Source organism: Canis lupus, chromosome 15, assembly GCF_011100685.1.
Source record: "Canis lupus familiaris isolate Mischka breed German Shepherd chromosome 15, alternate assembly UU_Cfam_GSD_1.0, whole genome shotgun sequence".
Taxonomy (NCBI): Eukaryota; Metazoa; Chordata; class Mammalia; order Carnivora; family Canidae; genus Canis; species Canis lupus.
Genome location: NC_049236.1, coordinates 3,943,136 through 3,965,260, shown reverse-complemented (window position 1 = coordinate 3,965,260; position 22,125 = coordinate 3,943,136). Strand labels below are relative to the sequence as shown.

At 41.8% G+C, this 22,125-nt stretch overlaps 1 protein-coding gene across 1 annotated transcript; it reads right to left on the bottom strand.

Moving 5' to 3' along the window:
• Positions 1-708: 708 nt before the first annotated feature.
• RRAGC (Ras related GTP binding C) lies at positions 709-18,038 on the bottom strand. The gene is made up of 7 exons (XM_038557831.1): positions 17,721-18,038; positions 15,620-15,823; positions 14,436-14,635; positions 11,554-11,668; positions 10,422-10,564; positions 7,330-7,478; positions 709-2,252 (listed from the first exon to the last, which is right to left on the bottom strand). Exons 1-7 carry the CDS (start codon positions 17,955-17,957, stop codon positions 2,101-2,103), a joined length of 1,200 nt encoding a protein of 399 aa, XP_038413759.1. The 5' UTR covers positions 17,958-18,038; the 3' UTR covers positions 709-2,100.
• Between the last annotated feature and the right edge of the window lie 4,087 nt (positions 18,039-22,125).

Below are 22,125 nucleotides of genomic sequence, written 5' to 3'. Positions count from 1 at the left end.
TCAATAGTATCCTGGTTTGGAGTTTAATTTATATGGTCATCCTAGACAAGCTTCTCTACTCCTCTGCACTTCTGTTTCCATAATTTGGAAAAAGATACAGGATTAGATAGTATTTTAAGAGGTTTGTGTGGGTTTTTTTTTTTTTAATGTTTTTGTGATTTCCGTTTCAAAGTTTTAAAATTGAATTCTAAAGTAATCCAATCATGAAAATCAAAAGATCTTTCGATCTCTATCCACCTTCCTCCCTTCTATAAACTAACGTATACTCTATGCCAATCAGCGTAGATCTCACCTGACACTTAAGGTTCAGTAATGAGTATCCCAAGAACTGGAAGAAATGAACAAGCTGGAATTGCTACAGAATTTTTAGATGGTGTTTCACCTAATTCATCTCTTTACCCCTGCACCCTGGCTTGGCTATAACACATCAGTTATTCCTCACAAGAGATTTATTGGTATGAAACACTACAACCAAAAAACCATTTTCACCTAGGCCTGGACCTCCTACACTAAGCAGGAATAGGCCAGAAGTGTTTGGACACAAAGCATGAAATTCCTGCAGCACTGGGACAGAGCTTGAAGTCCTAAAACATATAGCATGCTAACCATCTGAAGCAGCAAAAGAAATGGATGCTAGAATGATAAAGTGAAACAACCCAAAGTCCCATCACCCCACCCTCCTCCTATTTCAGGCAAATAAAAAACTGATTTTGGAGTAAATACATTTATTGATACCCATTTTATATAGTTCAGTGAAATAATCTATAAATATAAAAGCATTTTCTTTTGGATATCCCCATGGTCCATGTAAATACTCAACAGTCAGAATCATCTGCAGGAAGCGCTGCAAGTCACACTGTTAGGTTTACAGACCTGAATATACACATTTCATTAAACAGCGGCACTTATGTACTCAAGTGGTCCAGTGGCTTTGGAATACAGGACTACGCGGGCATGTCGAGTAAAAATAATGTGTCACTTTAAATCAATGGACAGGGTATCAACCATCAACAAAAAGAAATAATTATGAATTAATATCCTAGGTGAAGAAAGTACCACAGTTGACACTCGGTGTCAGAATACTGGAGACAAAGTATGTTTAATGACACATGTTGTGGTGCCATGTGCTCTCTCCAACTCCCAGTGGGCAGTCCACCAGTGCCTTATTAGGGTCATTCATGGCCAACAAAACAGCAATTCTTAGAGAATCTAGATAGCTTAGAATAAAAGGTATGTAGCGGCTGGTACCAAGTTTAAAGAGATGTGAGCCAAGTATTTCAATGACATAATGAGTATCTCCCCTAGGAGGAGGAAATTGTGGGGAAAACAAATTTTTAAAATTCCCATCGTTACACTGATCATGATCACTTATCTAATGGAGGAGAAGGAACCCAGATATCTGGTACCCAAAACACAGGTGCAAACTTCTTCTGTTTTAAAGTTTCTTCAACACTTCAAGAGAACTAATGCAGCAGCCACTGTTGAGCCTTGCTCTCGAACTGATGCAGCATAAAACTTTCTCGTTTCTTCAGTAACAAATACAAGGAATGTCCTTTGCTGCGGTCAGATCATATGTCTTCTGAGTTAGCAAGCAAATGCATTTAAAACGTCTTAGGTGTGTAATGTCCAAAATTGAAATCGGAGAGGCAGTGTTAGAACTTAAGCAAGGCAGGATTTTTAGAGACTACTCAAATGAAAACCTAAGTGAAGCATATAAAAATTCAGTTCTTTCTATTATTTCCAACTGGTAATTGACAGCAACATTCTCTGGTAAGGATGGGTAAGTGGTGTTATTGCCAGGTCCAAAATATCCCAACTACTCAAAATAGGACCCCAAAGAGGAGAAAGACACACTGAGTTCTGTGGTCTCTAGAATTCTTTTTTGCCTTTTTTTTTTTTTTAAAAAAAAGAAATAGTAGCTTCAGTTGCACACCACTGGTTGAAGGGGTCTTCATCCAAATGAGAAACTCTACCCCTTGTCTCTAGTGGGACAGGCACCAGGATTCCCACAAGCGGCAGCTCCCCTGTCCTGTAGCACGTGGCATCTGACCCTGGAGTGAAGAGTAAGCTGGCACAGAGCCCCGACAGCTGGAATTCAGGCTAGATGGCATTTCGCGGCGTGCCATTGTGTGTCAGCGATTTCAGGCTGGGGGCACTTGTCTGGTGACCACAGCTCCTGTGAGAGGTCACACCCACCTCAAAAACCTCATGAATAGCTTTCCGGAAACAGTGGAAGTTGTAGTCTATTAAACCTGCAAGAGAGTAAAGGAAGATCAGGCCCCTGAATGTCAACTGTGAAGTTATCTGTTACAAAATATTTGGTAACAAAAGAAAAAAACTGGTATGTATTTTTAAATACACATCCCACTGAGGAATGTGCTCTGTTAGAAACATGATAAAGCGTATACCCACACTGTTAACACTGGCTACCTCTGGGGCCTGGGAATGAGCTGGGTAAATAAATAAAACAATTAGGAAGGTAAATTTGCTATGAAAATCTACAATAAAACCTAAAGTGAAAGTAAAATACTCTTCAAAGTATCAAGCTTTTCCTTTCACAAGTCTTTCGGGCAGCCAGCGAGGAGCTGAAGGGAAGGGCTGGAGCAGTAGTTTGGCAGACTGCTCAGAGGAGCCCAGGGGTCCCAGAGGTCCCCGAGAGGCCCACCAGCCAGAGCCTCAGGCAGCCTAGACTGCTCTCCAGGCAACACGGCTCCTTCTTCGTCGGTTTCAAGAACTGGCTTCCAAGTAAGACTTTGGTCAAACAGTTCTACTTTGTAACACAAATGGCTAGCTGCCTATCAAAAAACCATGTTCCCCCTTCCTAAACCCAATTTTGGATGAGCACAATAATGGTGCTCAGCTAACACATTACACTTCTCAGCCTCCCTTGCAGTTATGTAGGGCCACACGACCAATTCTGGCCACTGAGATAAGTGCAAGCACACCGAACCTCTGTGAAATCTCCTTAAAAGGAAAAGGATGTATTTCATCCCCAGCCTTGTTCCTCCTCCTTGACTAGAATACAGAGATCTAGGAGCCATTGTGGACTATGAGGTGACCTTAAGAATAGAAGCCAGTGAGGGGGCACCTGGGTGGCTCAGTGGTTAAGCATCTGCCTTCGGCTCAGGTAGTGATCCCAGGGTCCTGGGATCGAGTCCTGCATTGGGCTCCCTGCATGAAGCCTGCTTCTCCCTCTGCCTGTGTCTCTGCCTCCGTATCTCTCTTGAAAAAATAAAATCTTTTTTTTTTTTTTTAAAGGAAGCTAGTCAGAAGAATTACAGATCAGAAAGAGAAACATCAATGCCCTTGAGGATACTAGGACATGAAGATGACCACACAAGACACAAATCAAAACAACATGGTGTCAAAATGACTACAGGAAGAAGAGCCCAGGACAGGGCAAAAGCAGCCAATGAAAGCCTCAGGAATGAGGCAGAACTTTGGGGATACAGGCAAGATTTAATTAGGCAGGAAAGACAATATTTAAAAAAAAAAAAAAAAAAAACCAGCAGGGAGCTGGCAATGAGAACATGGCACAGGTGGGAGACAGGAAAGAAACTGGTATGACTGGGGAAAGGAGCAGAGAATTCTCACTGGGAAGTACTGAGAATCAAGTCTGAATAAGTGGATTAGAGCCAAGTCCAGGAGGTCCTTCAGACTCAGAAAAAATAAACTATAAAAGTTCTGATAAGTTTACATTAAAAATGACTTCTAGGAAAATGGTAAAATAAAACTAACAATCAGGGAAGTCTGAACTCTCGCCAGCAATGTGATATTATGAAAGCACTGTTCATTTTTTTATGTTTATCAATGGTACCGTTAGGTTTAATGTTTTATTAATGGTACTGTTACAGGGCAGCCCCGGTGGCGCAGCAGTTTAGCGCCGCCTGCAGCTCAGGGCATGATCCTGGAGACCCTGGATCAAGTCCCATGTCAGGCTCTCTGCATGGAGCATGCTCCTCCCTGTGCCTGTGTCTCTGCCTCTCATTCTCTCTCTGTGTCTCTATGAATAAGTAAATAAAAAATCTTTTAAAAAAAAATGGTACTGTTACAGATACCTACTGAAATCTGTAGAGACAAAATTATTTGATCAAGTCAAAGATTTGTTTCAGAATAATCCAGTAGGGAAAGAGGTACAGAAATGAAGTAAGATTGGCTATGATTTTGATAGTTATCCAATCTGGGTGATAGACAAAAGGGGTTCATTCTGTTATCTTCCCTCTGTTTTATGTTTGACAGTTTCTACAACAAAAGGGTAAAAAATAATAATTAAGCTGATAGGATAAACAGGAAACAAGACTGATCATATGCTTGTGACTGCAGAAGCAGGAGGATGGGCACATGGACACTCACTGTGTTGCTCTACTTTTGGATATATTTGAAAATTTCCATAACCAAAACCTTTTTGTTTTAATTTCTCAGATTAGAATGCAGAAAAATAAAGAACTCCTAAGAAGTATAAAAAGGATAAAGGTAATATGAAACAGGTAAATTACCAAAGAAGAAACCTGAACTGGTATAAAAGGTACCTGTCAAGAAGAAAATGCCTGCCCTAAGTAGTAATTAAAGAAGTATAAAAATTGGGGGTGCTTGGGTAGCTCAGTCCATTAAACGTCTGCCTTCAGCTCAAGTCGTGATCCCAGGGTCCCAGAATTGAGCCCCACATTGGGCTCCTTGCTTGGCAGGGAGGCTGCTTCTCCCTTTCCCACTCCCCCTGCTTGTGCGTTTTCTCTATGTCAGATAAATAAATAAAATCTCTAAAATAAAGAAGTAAAAATTAGGGCTCCTGGGTGGCTCAGTGGTTGAACGTCTACCTTTGGCTCAGGTCATGATCCCGGGATCCTGGGATCGGGTTCCCTATCGGGCTCCCTGCAGGAAGCCTGCTGTTCCCTCTCCCTCTGCCTATGTCTCTGCTACTTTCTCTGTGTCTCCCATGAATAAATAAATATTTTTTAAAAAAAGAAGTAAAAATTAGAACCTCAAAATGAAATACCATTTTGCATTTACCAGATTGCAAGCATTATCAAGGACATGAAGTGACAAGAACCACCACACAGTACTGCCAGGGGCAAAAATGGGAAAGCCACTTGGGAGAGCAATGTTTAATAAAGTTGAAGACATATGAATACATCTCCCTAAATTCCACTACTAAATATGTTCTAAGAGGGGATCCCTGGGTGGCGCAGCGGTTTAGCGCCTGCCTTTGGCCCAGGGCGCGATCCTGGAGACCCGGGATCGAATCCCACGTCGGGTTCCCGGTGCATGGAGCCTGCTTCTCCCTCTGCCCATGTCTCTTCTGCCCATGTCTCTGCCTCTCTCTCTCTCTCTCTCTCTCTGTGTGACTATCATAAATAAATAAAAATTTTAAAAAAAATATGTTCTAAGAGAAACTCTCCACACATACAAAGGGAAACATATTCATGTGTTGCATTTGAGTATTTTTCGCAAAGTTATTTGTGATTTTATTTTATTAAGATTTTATCCATTTATTTCAGAAAGCAAATGAGAGAGAGAGCATGAGTGGTTGGGAGGCACAGAGGAAGAGGGAGAAGCAGACTCCCCGCTGAGCAGGAAGCCCAATCCCAGGACCCCGAGATCTGCCCCAAGGCAGATACTTAACCAACTGAGCCACCCAGGCACCCCGCTATTTGTGATTTTAAAAACAATCTATGTGTCCAGCAAGAAGAAAATAAATTGTGGTATATTTAGCCTGCATATTATGATGTGGAGTGAAAATGAAAGAATGAACTAAAGCTACATTTACCAACACAAATAAACCTCAAGATAATGAGTGAAAAGAGTGAGCAAGCTGTAAAAATGTAAGTAGTCTTCTGCATCATTTACACAGAGATACACAATACAAAACTCTGTATTGGTTAAGGAAGATACAAAGTAAAAGAATACATCATAAATGGGAAAATTAACTACTACATTCCACATAGCACAGGAAGAGACTTCCAAATGAGACATACAATGTATAAGACAACTATGTCTCTGCCATGTTTCAGTTCTGGAGCTCAAAGGTGAATACACACATTTTTGTTTATCCAAAAATTGTTTGTGTGTATCTGACAGAGTTCATTAATATTAACATTAGTGGAATATTAATTCACCCCATATAAATTAATATTAAAAATGCAGACCATAGAGCAGGTACTTGTTACAGTGAACAGAGAGCGAGGATACATCCTTGAGTAATGAAATAACATGTTGAAAGTAACTTCCTGAAAGTCAATCTGCCTTTGGAATAAAAGACAACACATCCTAGCCCCTCGAAACACAGGCTGAGCGCATAACCTCAAGGAGGACATGACTGCAGCGCCATGGGCCTGCAGGGATGAGGACCTGCACTGGGGGCGCAGACAGTGGGGGTAGAAAGGAAACCAGAGAAACAAATAAAATTTGGTGAAAATTCAATGTAAACAATACACGAAAAGAATCGAAAATGGAGAACACAGAAGGCCCTCTATGAAATGCCCCACAGGGGCCCTTTCGTGGTACCACCACACAATCACCTGACTACGATATATCTGAGCTTGGGTACCAGAAAATGTCGTAACTGGTAACAGCACTAGGGTAGCCGAGAGGGTCATAAAACAGAGGGGAAATTTTTCATCACTTCTGACACCATGTACAAGACAATAAAATATTTAAGTGAAAACGTCTTACTAACAGCTCCAAATATGGGACTGGAATATGGGCCCAAGTCAGAGCTGGAAAGGTGAATTTTTCAATCAACCACATAGAGAAAATTAACTGAAACCATGGCTTGAATGAGCTGACCAGGAGAATAACGGAAGAGGCAAGCAAAAGGATTGGCTCTGAAGAAGGCTCAGAGCTGAGAAAAAAGGTCAGAAGAAACAGAAGTGGAGGTCAGAGAAACAAATACATAAAATAACGTGGAGAGCTTAGCTTTAGAGAAGCAAAGTGAGAGGGAAACTTCAAGAAAGGAGGGACTGGCAAGACCACATGCTTCAGAAGGCTGAAGGGCTACAGAATGAGGGACCATCTCTGCATAAAGCAAGAAGGTAACCTGGGAACCTGCCAAAGAATCATCTCAGTAAACAGGTACAGGTGGTAGCCCAACTGCCGGCATTTAGACATGTATTAAAAGTCCCCAAAATCAGAAAGGCTGGAATTAAATACTTGATTTAACATAAAAGATCAAATGGAGGATAAAGTCTGGACTAGATCTGGAAAGGAAGAGACAGAAGTAGTTTGAGCTGAAAATTACCTAACACTGAAATATCGTTTTCTCTGATTTTTCAAAAACCTAATAAATTATTACAAAGAATGTAACATAAAAAATGCCTTTTAAAATGCCATTACCTTTTCGTTCAAAACTTTCTTCCCTAAGAATGCAGACCAGTGCCAAAAATTTAGTCACTTCCTTTAAATAAAGGACAGTTGTATTATTCAGCTTGATAATTGCCATAGATTCTTTGTCATAAGCACTTCCACTTCCATCTTCCTTTAACCTGTTTTAAAAGAAAGTATTCATTATGGGTTTCCCAACGACGTATTTTGTCACATTTAATTTGCACAATGACAAGTCTTTCCACCGTTTCCCAAGTGTCTTTTAAGAAAAAATACTGGCTTAAATATACAGCAACAGAAGTTCTCGTTTAAGAAATAGGGTTCCCAAGGGTGCCAATGTAGCTCAATTGGTTAGGAGTGCAACTCTTGATCTCAGCTCAGGTCTTGATCTCAGGTCGGGAGTTCAAGTCCCACATTGGGGTCCATGCTGGGCATAGAGTCTACAAGAAAAGAAGAAGAAAAAAAAGAAGGAAAAGAAAGAAAAGAAAAAGAAAAAGGAAAAAGAAAAAGAGAAGAGAAAAGAAATAGGGTTCCCAGACTAGGATGCAGTATCCCATGTGTGCACACCTTCACCTTGGTTACCTAGGATGCAAGGAATATAGATTTCAAATCTCCCCTCACACTAATCTGTACTGATGCAGTATACAAATAAAAAAGGACCTAACATAAGAAAATTCCCATTTTGTAGAAAAAAAAGTATTAAAAACTAAAATGAATATAGTCTATCAAAGATACTGTGGAATCCTAATGCTTACAAAGTGAGCCATCAGGGTCTGAAAGCTATTATTTTTACTAGAACTCTCAAAATTATATGCAGTTCTCCTTCAAAAAATGTAATCAAGACTAAAGGAAGAAGCAAACATAATAAAGCACACCAAACTGCATGCATGGATTGTGTTAAGAATGAAATAATGAGGGATCCCTGGGTGGCTCAGTTTAGCCCCTGCCTTCAGCCCAGGGCATAATTCTGGAGTCCCGGGACCAAGTCCTACATCAGTCTCCCTGCATGGAGCCTGCTTCTCCCTCTGCCTCTCCCTCCCCCTCTCCCTTTCCCTCTCTCTCTCTCATGAATAAATAAAATCTTTAAAAAAAAAAAAAAAAAATGAGGGATCCCTGGGTGGTGCAGCGGTTTGGTGCCTGCCTTTGGCCCAGGGCGCGATCCTGGAGACCTGGGATCGAATCCCACGTCGGGCTCCTGGTGCATCGAGCCTGCTTCTCCCTCTCCCTGTGTCTCTGCCTGCCTCTCTCTCTCTCTCTCTCTCTGTGTGTGCCTATCATAAATTTTTTTAAAAATGAGATATTGGATTTTTTCTTCCCTTTTATAATGTGCCTTAAAGGGGCACCTGGGTGGCTCAGTTGGTTAAGTGTCTACCTTCGACTTAGGTCTTGATCCTGAGGTCCTGGGATGGACCACCACATCGAGTTCCCTACTCAGTGGGGAGCCTGCTTCTCCCTCTGCCCCTCTCTCCTGCTTGTGTTCCCTCACTCACTTTCAAATAAATAAATAAAATCTTAAAAAAAAAGTTTCATGTGCTTCATAACATATAATGGATTTTACAATGTACCTTATACAAAAAAAAACCTTTGCAATTAAATTTGATTTTTAAATTATAAAAAAAAAGTTATGAAATTTTCACTTCTTTTAAAGAAAAAACAAGTGTTCTATTCATCCATTTTTTAACTCAGGAATGGGAACATGAAACTTTACTGAATAATACAACAAAGATAAAAATCACAGTTTCATTACGGAAAAAGAGCAAAGGAGAGCACGTAACCACAAAAGGAAAAAATAAATAGAAGACCGCAATAGACAAGTAAAGAACATGTGAGAGAAATGCATTCTCTTACTCAGTCAGCTGGAGAAAGACACCAACAAATTAGGCTGAGAGACCAAGGTGAAGGACAGGGACAGAGAGAGAAGACCTCAGACCAGGTGGAGAAGGGAACAGATAAAGGACACAGAAAGCAGAGATTATGTTAGAGCATCGGAAAGTGTCTTGGGAGTGCTGATGTTCATATGGGAGGGGGATCAGGGTTGTTAGGAACAAGGTTGTTGGCTTTCGAAATACCAGTAATTCTCCAAAGTTTTCAATCGTCCTCTGGACTATTCCACAAAATCACACCTTTGCTGGCATTTATAAATCTCTGTATGGAGTTTGATGAATTTACATATAAAGAAAGAGTTTACATTTTAGACATTTATTTTGGATACTCAGATGTTTGGGTCAAATTTTTCTATGTGTAAGTCCTCCTGACATCCAAAATTCTGATTTCCTGGTTTCTTAGCTGTCTGAAAGATCAGGATCCCTCATTTCCATAACGTCTGAAGTTAAATCAGAAAGCAGTACTTAGGGCAGCCCAGGTAGTTCGGTGGTTTAGTGCCTGCCTTTGGTCCAGGGCCTGATCCTGGGGACCCGGGATCAAGTCCCACGTCGGGTTCCCTGCATGGAGCCTGCTTCTCCCTCTGCCTGTGTCTCTGCCTCTCTTTCTCTCTGTGTCTCTCATGAATAAATAAATAAAATCTTTAAAAAAAAAAAAAAAAAAAAGAAAGCAGTACTTAATTCTGTTTTTCAAAATGTTTTAAGTTAATCAATCTACTTTTTTGATCTAGCAAAGCCCCTAAGGGAGAAGACGCAGTGCAAACCCCTCAAAAAATGGCAGGAGATGGGACGCCTGGGTGGCTCAGCAGTTGAGTATCTACCTTTGGCTCAGAGCCTGATTCTGGAGTCCCAGGATCAAGTCCCATATCGGGTTCCTTGCATAGAGCCTGCTTCTCCTCCCTCTGCCTGTGTCTCTGCCTCTCTCTCTGTGTGTGTCTCTCATGAATAAATAAAATCTTTTTAAAAAAAAATGGCAGGAGAAACTTTCAGTAACAATTAAATCTGGCTCAAGCACACTTTTTCAACTGCTCTTACCCATCCTCTCTAAAGCAGTAAGACCTAGCCATCTATCTACAGGGAAATCAAGCTCCAAGTTTAAGCAATGGTCAGAACAATTCCATTCCATATGGTACCTGCTAGAGGCCTCAAAAATTAATCCCTGACAAACCAAACAGGTAGTTTTCCACCAGTCTGAGATCTTGCAAAAGTATATACATAACTTACCCATATATACAAGACACATCAATTACAACATCAATCATGTCACAGCAAAGTTCATAAGACTGCATATCCACAGGAGAACTGTCTGTTGCAATGTAGATTTTGCTGACAACATCGAAGAGAAAAGCTTTTTCAATACCTGAATTCTTGGAAAAACAAAATTGGGGAAGTATTCAGTTTTAAGAGTCAAATTTGTAATTTACCTAAGATCCTGAAATTACTGATTAATACACAAAGATATTTTTAATGGTATAACCCCGTACCAAACAAGCAAATAGTATTTGGCTGAGAGACCCTTCTGTTATCCAAAGAATGAAAGTGTAATTATTTATCTGATTTACTGACTGAACTGCACTAAATTTGTTTTTTCTTCCTCCTCTACTTAAATGAATGGTTTGCTAAGACACTACACCAAAAAACATTAACAAAAAAAATCCTCCAAAAATCAAGTTGTGCTACATTTTCAATAATCCTTTTTGTTACAATAATCCCTGATTTGAATGAGCTTGCTACCAGAAAGGCTTTCCATGGCAATTAACAAAACATAAAGAATTAGTTTGATGTCAACATCTAGCATAACCCAAAAGCCCAAAAGAACTGGGGATCGCTACACCCTGAGTCCTTCAAAGTAATGCCTAGAAAAATATAATAGTTGAGTCTTATATTTATTGAGGAACATCCTTTTTATTAAGCTGAATCCTCAAAATAAGAAGAAATATGACACTAAGATTACAGTTAGCAAGGAAAGGAAAAGATCAATTTTTCAATGTGACCTCCTATAAAGCAGAGATTAAGCAGAGTCAAATTCCCAAAACCCAGTCTTTTCCAGTTACTACTCTTCATTCAGGAAACAGATATTATGAAGATTTTTATCATGAAAACTTTTATTAATTAAGAAAGTCTGAAAAAATGTTTCATCTCATTTTAAGATCAAAAGGGTAAGCTGTAAGGAAAGAACTCAGAAAATAACTCAAGCCATTTTTTTTTAACGTTCTTATGATTTATTTTGCATGTTATGTGTGTCATTAGTCTTCAGCCTAATTCAGACTAATTCAAACCATTTTTTGGAGAATTTGAATACACAAATATATTCAAGAAAATGGAATTGGAAATTATAGTGAATTAGCTCACTTACTGATATAAAGATATTTAATAGGTTTTCCAAGGTCGGCAGTTGTGGGATGAGTTTCTGCACCACCTTACTAAAGGCTTCAAATATCGAATGGTCATAGATACTAGTCAGATAAAAGCTGAAAAACACAACACAGTTTAATTAATTTGAAAAATATCTTAAGTTCCATGACAATTATCATAAAATACAAAATTTTAAGTTTCCTAACATGTGATGTCACTAAGTTCAAATAAAGCCTTTTTATCTTGCCTGTTGTCCCCACTGTTCAAAAAGACCCACAGAGCTTTACCACCTGGCTTGTAACTATCCATTGCTTTACACCATTTATAAAAGAGGGCAATTTCCTAGTACCCAGGCAAGCATTTCCAGATGCAGAAACCTGAAGAGTCACCTAAGTCTTTGCAACCTGCTCCAAAAAACCTGGATCCCTAAGCCCGTACTGATAAAAACTAAGACAAAAACCAAGGGAGAGCACAGAAAGAGGGGTTACATTTATTTAGCAAGAATATAATTCAGGTTTCTACTAAAATGTCATTTCTTCACAAAGCTCTTTCCTGACCTCTCTACCTAAAACAGCAATCCTTTCCCTGAATTTTTCTGCATAGTACTATTAAGTACCTCAAACTATATTACACATTTATTTTATAAGTGCTTTTGAGTTGTCTCATTCATTAGAACGTAAGGTCCATGAGGACAGAGACATTGACGGCTTTGCTCATAGCTATAACCCCCCTGTCCTGAACAGTGCTCATAAATATTTGTTCAATAAACAAATGCACACAATTGAAGCTTCGAATTTAGATTAGAAGGATAGGAGCTGGAGCCCTAAAGAGAACAGGAAAGGAACAGGAATCTGGTGGCCTTAAAATGACATATGGTGGAGAAGTAACATCCACAGATTTAACAAAATATATATGAGAGAGACCCTGAACATTTTAAACAATAGAGACAATTTTACCTGCTTTTTAGCTCAGGGAGTACATTCCTCGTTAATAGTTGTTCTGTTTATTTATAAGTATATATTACGAAGTCAGAAAATACAGAACTGTGGATATCACACTTTACAAGCAATTTAAAAATACTTCAAAGACGCTGACCTAGGAACCTAACCCTATGCAAGATGGAGCTTGACTCCAGAAGTTAGAGCAACAAAACAAATGAAGCCAAAATGACCCCATACACACACTAGGGACAAAGGAATATTTTATTGTTTCCCTTAGGCAAAAAGGTTAGCAATGTGGAAAGGTCCTTGAGGAACTGTGAGGCTTGGAAATAGATAGGGACATGGAGAACTACAGCATACAGGGCATTTTAGTATGCTGAGTTTCCGCAAATCAAATAGAGCCTAATCCAGAGGCATGCTAGTAATTAATAAAAGCTCAGCGCAAAGATTCTAGAGAGGTTAACAAGGCCTCAGGCCCTATAAGGAACTAGAGAAAGGGATGGTGTGTACCACTGGGGTGGGAAGCCCCAAAAAGGGACACAGAAGTGGTGTAAAGAGGATTAAGAGAATCCTCATGTACACTAGGGGACACAGGACAATCGCAGCCTAAAATCCATTGTTAATAGATTTCCAAAAAGTAAGATTGAGGAATTTCATAGGGAGGCAATTTTATCTTACAAATATTGAATTTTTTTAAGCATGAATTACTGGAAAGTATTTTAAAATTTCAATCCAAACTACAGATCAATAAAGACTTTTTCTACATGATTTCCTAGAAGAGTAACTGAAAGACCTTGGAGCCTGAGGCCCTAAGGACTATTAGGGGTAGGGACAGGGGTTGGCTTGAGGCTATGAGGAAGTCACCGTAAGAGACCAGGGTTAAGGAAATAGCTACACATGTGTCTCTCCCTTGCTTCCCCTTTAAGTTGTTTATATCATCAAGAGAATATTTTCTTGGGCACTTTTTATTACTCATATCTACCTATACCACCAAGAAAATGCAAAATATAGAAAATATTCCTCATACGCTTTCAGAATACAAGCAGATAAATAAATCATCAATCCTTTCTAGTAGTTGTTCTTTAATAATAATAATTCTTAAAGACAGTTAATTATGAATCAGTTCTTTAAGCTTAACAGGAACCCTAAACAGATTGATAGAATAAAGTCCCTAACCTAAACAATAGAGAGTCATAAAAGCATAAACTGTTTTTAAAAACATATACAAGATACATTAGAATCCAGGCTTGAGGGATCCCTGGGTGGCGCAGTGGTTTAGGTGCCTGCCTTTGGCCCAGGGTGCGATCCTGGAGACCCGGGATCGAATCCCACGTCGGGCTCCCGGTGCATGGAGCCGGCTTCTCCCTCTGCCTGTGTCTCTGCCTCTCTCTCTCTCTCTCTCTCTCTCTCTCTCTCTCATAAATAAATAAATAAATAAATAAATAAATAAATAAATAAATAAATAAATTTAAAAAAAAAAAAGAATCCAGGCTTGAAAATGTACCCTCTTTAAAAGGCTTTTCCTACTGAAAAGAAAATACTGTGAAGACTCAAGCAACAGTTCTACAGCAAATCTGACAGTCCTTGAAATGAGGCATAAATAAATAAATAAATAAATGATGGAATCAAAAGAAGGGAGTCCCAAAGCAGATTTATGCCACGAGGAAACAGGCTGATTCCAGTCTCCTGAGATGAATTTCTAAAAGCACCAATGAGAACACTTCATATAACTTCAATCTCCAGGAAAATGCAAAACACTGGGAAAGTAACTTCTCAAATCACATCAGACTCCCAAAACTGAATTCAACAAAGAAGTGATCAAGAACATTACAGATTCGGGAAGGGTTTATCAGTAACAGAAAGCTACGTGTTTGTAATGACAGAGATGGGAATACATTTACACATTTTTCAGGGCTCTCATATCAAACACACATGTTGTTACCTAAGGTGGAGTTTTTCTAGCCCAGCATCTGCAAGGTCATCATTGGCCCTCTGATGAATGTCCCTCTGTGTTTCTATTTTGTGATCATCAGACAGACCATCAACTTTGTGAATAAAAACCTCAAAATTCATGTCTGGGTTAACTTTGTAGGCTTTAGAAACAGTAATGTGAAGTCTTGTTAAAGCCTCCATGTAGTCATCCTGTAAGTCAGAACAAAATATTTTTTAAAAAGAAATCTTGTAAAAGTCAGTAACGAGTTAAGAAAGCCTCAAACCACCTCTTTCCCCAACCACAGAAAATATATTACCCTAACTATTCACAAATATTCCAAACATTCCAATACATTAACCTCCTTTATCTCTCTAAATCTTTAATCTCTCCAGACAAAAAAAATCAATTACCAAGTTAATGCTCGTAATTTTTAATATCTATAATATAAGAAAAAGAAAAAGGAAATGGACATGTCTTCCCAATAGAATTTTTTAAAAGTAATCCCAGCTCTGCCATTTACTAGATGTGTGACTTTAAGCAGGTCACTTAAATTTGAGATCTCAGTTTACTCATCCATAAAATTGGAATTACCGTACCCAGCTCACAGTATCATGAAGAATAAATTAAGTTGGATCATGTATGTGAAAGCATTGATTACAGAGCCTGTCACTCAGAAAGCATTCTTAACTAATGTTTAAGCTTACAAAAGTAAGCTTCTTAATGTCAGGGACATGTCCCATTCATCTCAGGGCCTGTCACCTGCTAGGCCCTCAATACATGTTTGTTAAGCCAAACCCAATTTGGGCAACCAAGAAAACTATTCACTTTAATATTTACTATTCCTCTTTAGATATGAGCACCGAGGAGATCTTTCCAGTGAGTGACATCACTATTATAATAGTTAATGAAGTACAGCAATATCCACTATTGGACAAATAAAAGTGGAGAACTACTCATTAACTAGAACTCAAAGATAATAAGCCACTATCTCCTAATCATCGCATATTTTGAATTTGCAGGATGGCAGCCTGCTCCCAAACACACCTCTGCGGTTGCATCTCTCATACTGCTAGGAATCTACCAGCAAAGAAATAAGCTGCAAGAAGCACATGATAAAGATGATAAACACCTTTCCTTTGTGTCTACATCTTTTGACACCAGAAAAAAGAAATAAGCGTCATTATTCCTACTACCTGTGCATCAATGACATATATCAGTGCTCCTGTTCCCCTGAAGATCATCTCGTAGTCAAAAGTAGGGTCAAAAAAGTCCATTTGCCCAGGAAAATCCCAGATCTGGAAATTCACAAAGGAGCTATTGGAAATGTCATCTTTATAAATCTTGTTGGTACTTTCCAAGAAGAGAGTCTCGTTGGGTGACATTTTATGAAACACCACCTGTTCAAAGAAAAAAGGTCATTTTATAACTATTCAACTTTGTATTCAAAGTTCAAAATTCCACTCTGAATTAACATATAGAGAATTTCAACCTATAGTAAAAATTTTAAAAGAGATATAAAGTGAACGGTGTATCCTCAGTACTCACTCTCCTTTAACTTCTAAGAGATGAGAAGACACCAAATTATTCTCCAACAAGCCTATTCTGGAGCTGAAACTTGTCTATTTTCTCTGCACCATTCATTCAATCCTAGTAGTAGGAGTAGAATGCCTCTACTCATGTCAATCGATTTTTTCTATTAAAAATGTATTAATTCAACCATAATCTGCTTTAAGATTATAAAAGCTTATAGCTGAAGTTTAAGAATTTTTGTTCACTGAAAACTTATCGGAATGCCTAAATCAGGCTCTGAGAATCAGAAAGGTGACTGATTAGACTCTGCCTTCACCGAGTCTGCAGTCTTGTGGAAGAAATCAAATGGACAGCAATTATACCAAACAGAAAATTATATGGGGGGGGGGGGGGAGTTGAGTTGACAGGGAAAAGACAGCTCCCATGAAAAAAGAAGTGGTAAAAGTAATTGTTAAGAATCAGGATAATCGGGGGATCCCTGGGTGGCTCAGCGGTTTAGCGCTGCCTTCAGCCCAGGGCCTGATCCTGGAGACCTGGGATATCAAGTCCCACGTTGGGCTTCCTGCATGGAGCCTGCTTCTCCCTCTGCCTGTGTCTCTGCCCCTCTCTCTCTCTCTCTCTCTGTGTGTGTCTCTCATGAATAAATAAATACAGTCTTTAAAAAGAAAAAAAAGAAGAATCAGGATAATCACAATCCATACAACTCTAACATAAACCTAAATTTGTGTCTCGCTGTTACTTTGTAGAAGAGAAAAACGGGTGGTTACTATCAGAGTTTAGTCAATGAGTAACAAGTGAGAAGAATTAAATTCAGCTTGCTAAAAAAAAAAAAAAAAAAAAATCCTACCCCGAATTTACCAAAACCTGCTTGTAGAGGTGAAAAAATAAATAAACAAAACGCAGCAACCTAGTAAATTCGGAAGTAAATAAAACACAGTTATCCAGTAATCTCAGAAGAAGGCCACTCTTTTTTAAAAACCGTCATGTTTACAAAATATCACACACATTTGATTTGGATAGACCTTTGCAACGGAGTGGAAAGGGCAACGGACCAGGCTTCTGGCGTTTCATTACCCGCTCAGTTGTGTGTCAGAGGATGGGCAATGGAGTCCTGCCTCAGTTTACCCCCTACTCTAAAGGATCTGGCCCTCCATTTGCTCCTGACACGCCCGAAGTGAAAGCACACGGGCTGACAGAGGTCTGCAAATATTTCTCGAGGTCTCAGACGTCCGTATCCGCACCCGGAACGGGAGGGACTGTCACCAGCGATGGCAGTCGCCGGGCCCCAAGTGCGAGAGCTGGTGGCCCGGCAGCAGCCCCTGCCCTCCAGGCCCGGGGGTGTGAAGCCTCCCCCGTAGTAGGAGTGGCTTGGTCACGGCTCTTCCCGGCGCTGCTCCCTGGGGCTCACCTGGGAAGCCCTGCAAACCCAGGTCACCAGAAGTGGGAGAAAACACGCAAAACCCGGGCAGGGCAGGGCAGGGCAGGGGAGGGAGTCGGACAAGTTCTCCAAGTTGCAACTGCAGGGTACGTCTCGGGTTCCGAAAGGACCGCGGGGCTGGGTCCCGGGCGGCGCCGCCGGCACCTGCCTCGCTCCAGCCGGTCCCGCCGGCGGGGACCGCTCGGCCTCGGCGGCCTCGGCCTGGGCTCCGCGGACCAACCCAGCGCGCGGGGCAGCCCGCCCCCCCCAGTCCGTGCCCGGCGGCCGCCCGAGCCCCCGGGAGGGGGGAGGGGAACGAGAGGAGGGGCCGGCGCGGCGCCGCTCACCTTCTGGATGGAGGACTTGCCGCTGCGCCGCAGCCCCATGAGCAGGATCCTGGGCTTGGAGCTGTCAGCGCCCCCCGGGCCACAGCCGCCGCCGGCCCCCGCCCCGACCCCGCCGCCCGCCGCCGCCGCCTCCTCTTCCTCCTCCTCCACGCCGTAGCCGAAGTCCTTGGGGAACGAGTCGGCCGCGCCGTAACTGCCGGCCAGGGGCGTCTCCTCCGCCCCGTACTGCAGGGACATGGTGCCGGAGCCGCCGCCGCCCGCGCCCTGACAGGCCAGGCCAGGCCGAGCCAGGCCGCCGCCTCCCCAGTCCGCCGCCGCCGCCGCCGCCCCCGGCAGCCGCCGCCGCCGTGCGGCCCGCCCCCCCGAGCCCGGCTCCCATTGGCTCCGCGCCGAGGCCCGGCCCCTCATTGGCCGCCCGAGCTGCCACTCGGGGGCAGCAGGGTAGGTGGTGCCCGTCACGTGCCCGGAATCACCTGACCCGGAGCCGTGGAGGGGGGAGGAGGAGTCACGAGGAGGGCGGCCCGGCCGGCCGAGCCCTCTGCCCTCCGCCCTAGCGAGCGCCTCGCTCCCGCCGCGCCCCTGCCTTCCCGGGGGCTGCCGAGGCCGCCGCAGCGGGAGGTGCCCCCCGGGCGTGGGAGGCGGGGGGAGAACCGATGGCGCTCCTACAGCGGCACGCGCCCGACCCATACTGGCTGATGCCCGCGACGCCCTGCGGGGGACAAGGGACACAAGCCTGCAACGGACCCGGACCCCGCCCGCCCTCCCTCCAGTTGCTCGGAGAGTAACAGAGCTCGGGATCTCCGCGTAAGTAGCTCCGGTACGAGATACGAACTGGAAAGGTCAAGGGGGTGTATATATATAGATAAAAATGCTCGGGACTTGGGTGAGAAAAGTCTGTACGGAGGTGACGTCTGGGTGGGTCTAGACGGATGGATGCGGTCGGGATGTGCAAGGGGAGGGGGGAGGAGCCAGCCCGAGGGAGGGCGAAGCCTCGACCAAAGGCAGAGTCGTGGGTGTGATGCACAGCTGGATCTAGCAAGTCGCAGGACCCGGAGAGGAAAGCCACAGCAGCCAAGCTAGAGCAGCTTCTCCTCCAGCCGATCAGGCGGTGGTTATTTACTACTACCACTTCAGACTCAAAAGGTCTGTTTCTCCCTCCTTCCCACCAAATCTGCTTTTCATGTAACTTAACCCCCCCCCCGCCCCAACAGAACATTACATCTTCTAGGACTTTCGGATCACAGACCAAAGGGATGAAAAATGAAAGCAAACTGAAATGCTTTCACCAAATACGTTTCAGAAAGCTACAGGAATGTTCGCTCTGGACAGTCAGGTTTTAGAAATGAAAATCTGACTAAAGAGCCTCCTCTTAAAATGGAGGTGATGGCGTTGGCACTGATTTTTTCCAAAGAGACGAATTTCTTGATTATGAACGGAAAGCATGTTCTTGAAGGTCTGGGACTTCGTTATTTGTGAAGCTGTAAGTTAAAGGTAGGCTACATCCCTTAGCGGTCATCTAGTCCGATGTCTCACCTAAAGGGAATCCACTTTATAGCACCTCTAGCTGATAAATCAGCATACACTTCAATGTTGTAAAGGAAGAGAGCGTATTATCTAAAAAGGCAGCTACTTCCACCGAAGTAGAACGTTGTTTGAAAGTCCTCTCTTCAGACCAAAAATCGCACTCCCTGGAGCTTAAAATGGAACACAGGAGCAGTCTTCATCTCTTTTCATGACAGCCCTTCAAATATTAGATTGCAGTCTTCATTACCCACTAAGTCTTTCTGTTCACGTTAAATATACTCCGTTCCTTTGACCATCCCTTCTCTGGTGATGTCCAGTAGAACTTTCTGTGATGATAGAACTGTTCCGCAACCATAATGTTCAATATAGCAGCCAGTGAGGATTGAGCATTTGAAATGTTGCTACTATGATTGAGGAACTGAGTTTTTTTTTAAACCTTTTAAGTTGCCAGATGTGGCTAGTGGCTACCATACTGGACAGCACAACCTTGTATTTTCAGATGCCTTCTCCCTATTGATCACTCTTTTTTACACGCATCTGAGTTTGTCAACATCTACCAAATGTCTGGCAGCTGCAATGCGATACTGACCAATACAGCCTTCAGGATGCCTGTTTAGCACCTGGACAGTATTACTATTAATGCTTTCCAGAATGGAATTTTTTTTTCTTTTAATATCCAGAGTATACGTGGTTCACACTGATAATCACTGGGACTAGTATTTTGTCAGCAACCCTAGTGCCTAAACTTGTACCACTGCATTTTTTAACGACATTTCAGCTTTTTGGTTTAGGCCCAGAAGTTAGGGTACCCTGAGTTACTCATTTTCCAGCTTGTCTCAATTATAGTTTACCAACCAGCCAACTTTGTAGCATTTACAGATTTGCCTTTATACCATGTGACCCATATGTAGTCCTTTACAGTTTACCAGGCACTTTTCATCCATTATATTTAATTTGATCTTTACAACAACCCAGTGAGGTAGGCAAGATATGAAATCTACATTTTAAAGGTAAGGCTGCTGAAGCATAGCAGGAGCTGAATGGATGACATCCTTTTTTCCACTTCATTGAGCATCTTCTTGTACATTCTCTTCATCCATATCCTGGATAGAAATGAAGAGGACCTCCAGAGGCCAGGCTGACTCTGAATTCTTTTTTTTTTTTTTTTTTTTTTTTTTTTGATTTTTTTTTTTTGACTCTGAATTCTTAAATAGCACTGACTGGTACAGCAGTTTAAAACAGGTTGGTTCCCCCTTCAAAGTGTGATTATCCAACTCACAGGTTGCCGTTCTGTCCAAAAGGATGGTACAAGAGACAGCAACCTGACTTATATATACGCTAATACTAGTCCCATGGGAGAAAAGCAAATGAGGGTTGGCTGCCAGAAAAAATTCTGCTTGTCTCTATTCCACAAAGGGACTGTCATACCAACTGCTTAAAGAAGCCAAGTGTCTGTCTGTCTGTCTCTCTCTCTCTCTCTCTCTCTCTCTCAAAATCCCCATGGGGCCATGTTTTATTGTTCTTACGGTTCTTAGCACTTCCTATCCCTCATTGTAATTGCTTATGTACATGTCTATAACTAACTTCAAGTCATTCATCTCTATAACACCCAGCACTCAGCCTACCGCTGAGCATGTAGGAGGCACTCAAATTGGTAAAAGATAAACTGATTCAAGTGAATGTTCTTCCAACAGTATCTGGCCCCCCTCCAAAAATGAACTTGTGACTAGAAGAGACACAGACCATTGCCACATTCTTGCCAACATGACTGACTAAAATGCCTTTACAATTAGTTTGGTCACAGTTCCTAGCTGTGCTGAGGCTTTTGCTAGTTAAATCAGCTTTCATTGGAGCATTCTGCATTCTATGTGTGTGGTGACCACAGTAAAGACAGGTTCTCTAACATTAGGGTTAGAATACACAAAACAGGATGACTCTTAATAATGTCAGTCAATCAGTAAGGAAAATAAATGACCACTAAAATGAAACATCTGACTATAGGTCTTCCAAAAGAAAGGAAAAGGACTAACAAACAAGAATATAGTGCTTTACCATTGACAGATCTTTCACGTACATTCCATTTGACCCTCACAACAACCCTGTGAGGTAGGCAGCACTGATATTATTCTTCTCATTTAACAGATGAGGAAAGTGACTCTCAGAGCAGTTAACTGAAGTGCCCAAGGTTCTATAGTTAGTGAAGAATTTGTATTAATATCAGTCTTTGGCCTAAAAATTCAGCACCCAACCTCCCCTCATACCTGCCCTACCTACTTCACAGGGATAATGAAGATAAAATGAATTCAAGGCTAGAAAAATACTGAGGGAAAAAAAGCACTATATAATTATACCCGCAAACTATAATTCTCCACGATATATGGCTCATTCCCCTTCTTATCCCAGCTTGTGCGTGAACCCAGAAATTTATATTGCCTCAGTTCTGTGCTCAATCAATTAAGCAACTAAGTAAGACAGGGGAACAGTTGTGGTCCTGTTTGAAGGTATATAAATTACAATCAGGGCAACTGCTAGTATAGCAAATTGAAAAACAACATAGGCCAATGTGCAGCTGGAACCCACTGAAGCACAGAGCAAAGCAAGGCAACATTATCAGATAGGGCATGATTGCATAGAAGGAAACGTGGTGTCAGAGTTCAAACTGGCACACACACGGTTATCTAAGGCAAAGTGGTGGCAAAGAAGAGTTATTTGTTCCACATTATATAAACAAGAGTACAATATTCATGGGAACCCGTGCAAAAGCATCTTCTGTCACACAGATCTCTCGAGCTGCCTACAGAGGATATAAACAACAGTGTCCTCTTCATTTTAAAGAATGGCTGTACCTGTGCTCACATCCTGCACTAAACCAAGGAACAGC

Excerpts from the sequence above, each read along its gene's own strand:
- RRAGC (XM_038557831.1), bottom strand. The coding sequence starts at position 17,957 with ATGTCCCTGCAGTACGGGGCGGAGGAGACGCCCCTGGCCGGCAGTTAC. Across the intron at positions 10,565-11,553 it reads TATTAAATATCTTTATATCA|AATTCAGGTATTGAAAAAGC; the intron begins GTAAGTGAGCTA and ends TGTTTTTCCAAG. Across the intron at positions 2,253-7,329 it reads AGAAAGTTTTGAACGAAAAG|GTTTAATAGACTACAACTTC; the intron begins GTAATGGCATTT and ends ACTCTCTTGCAG.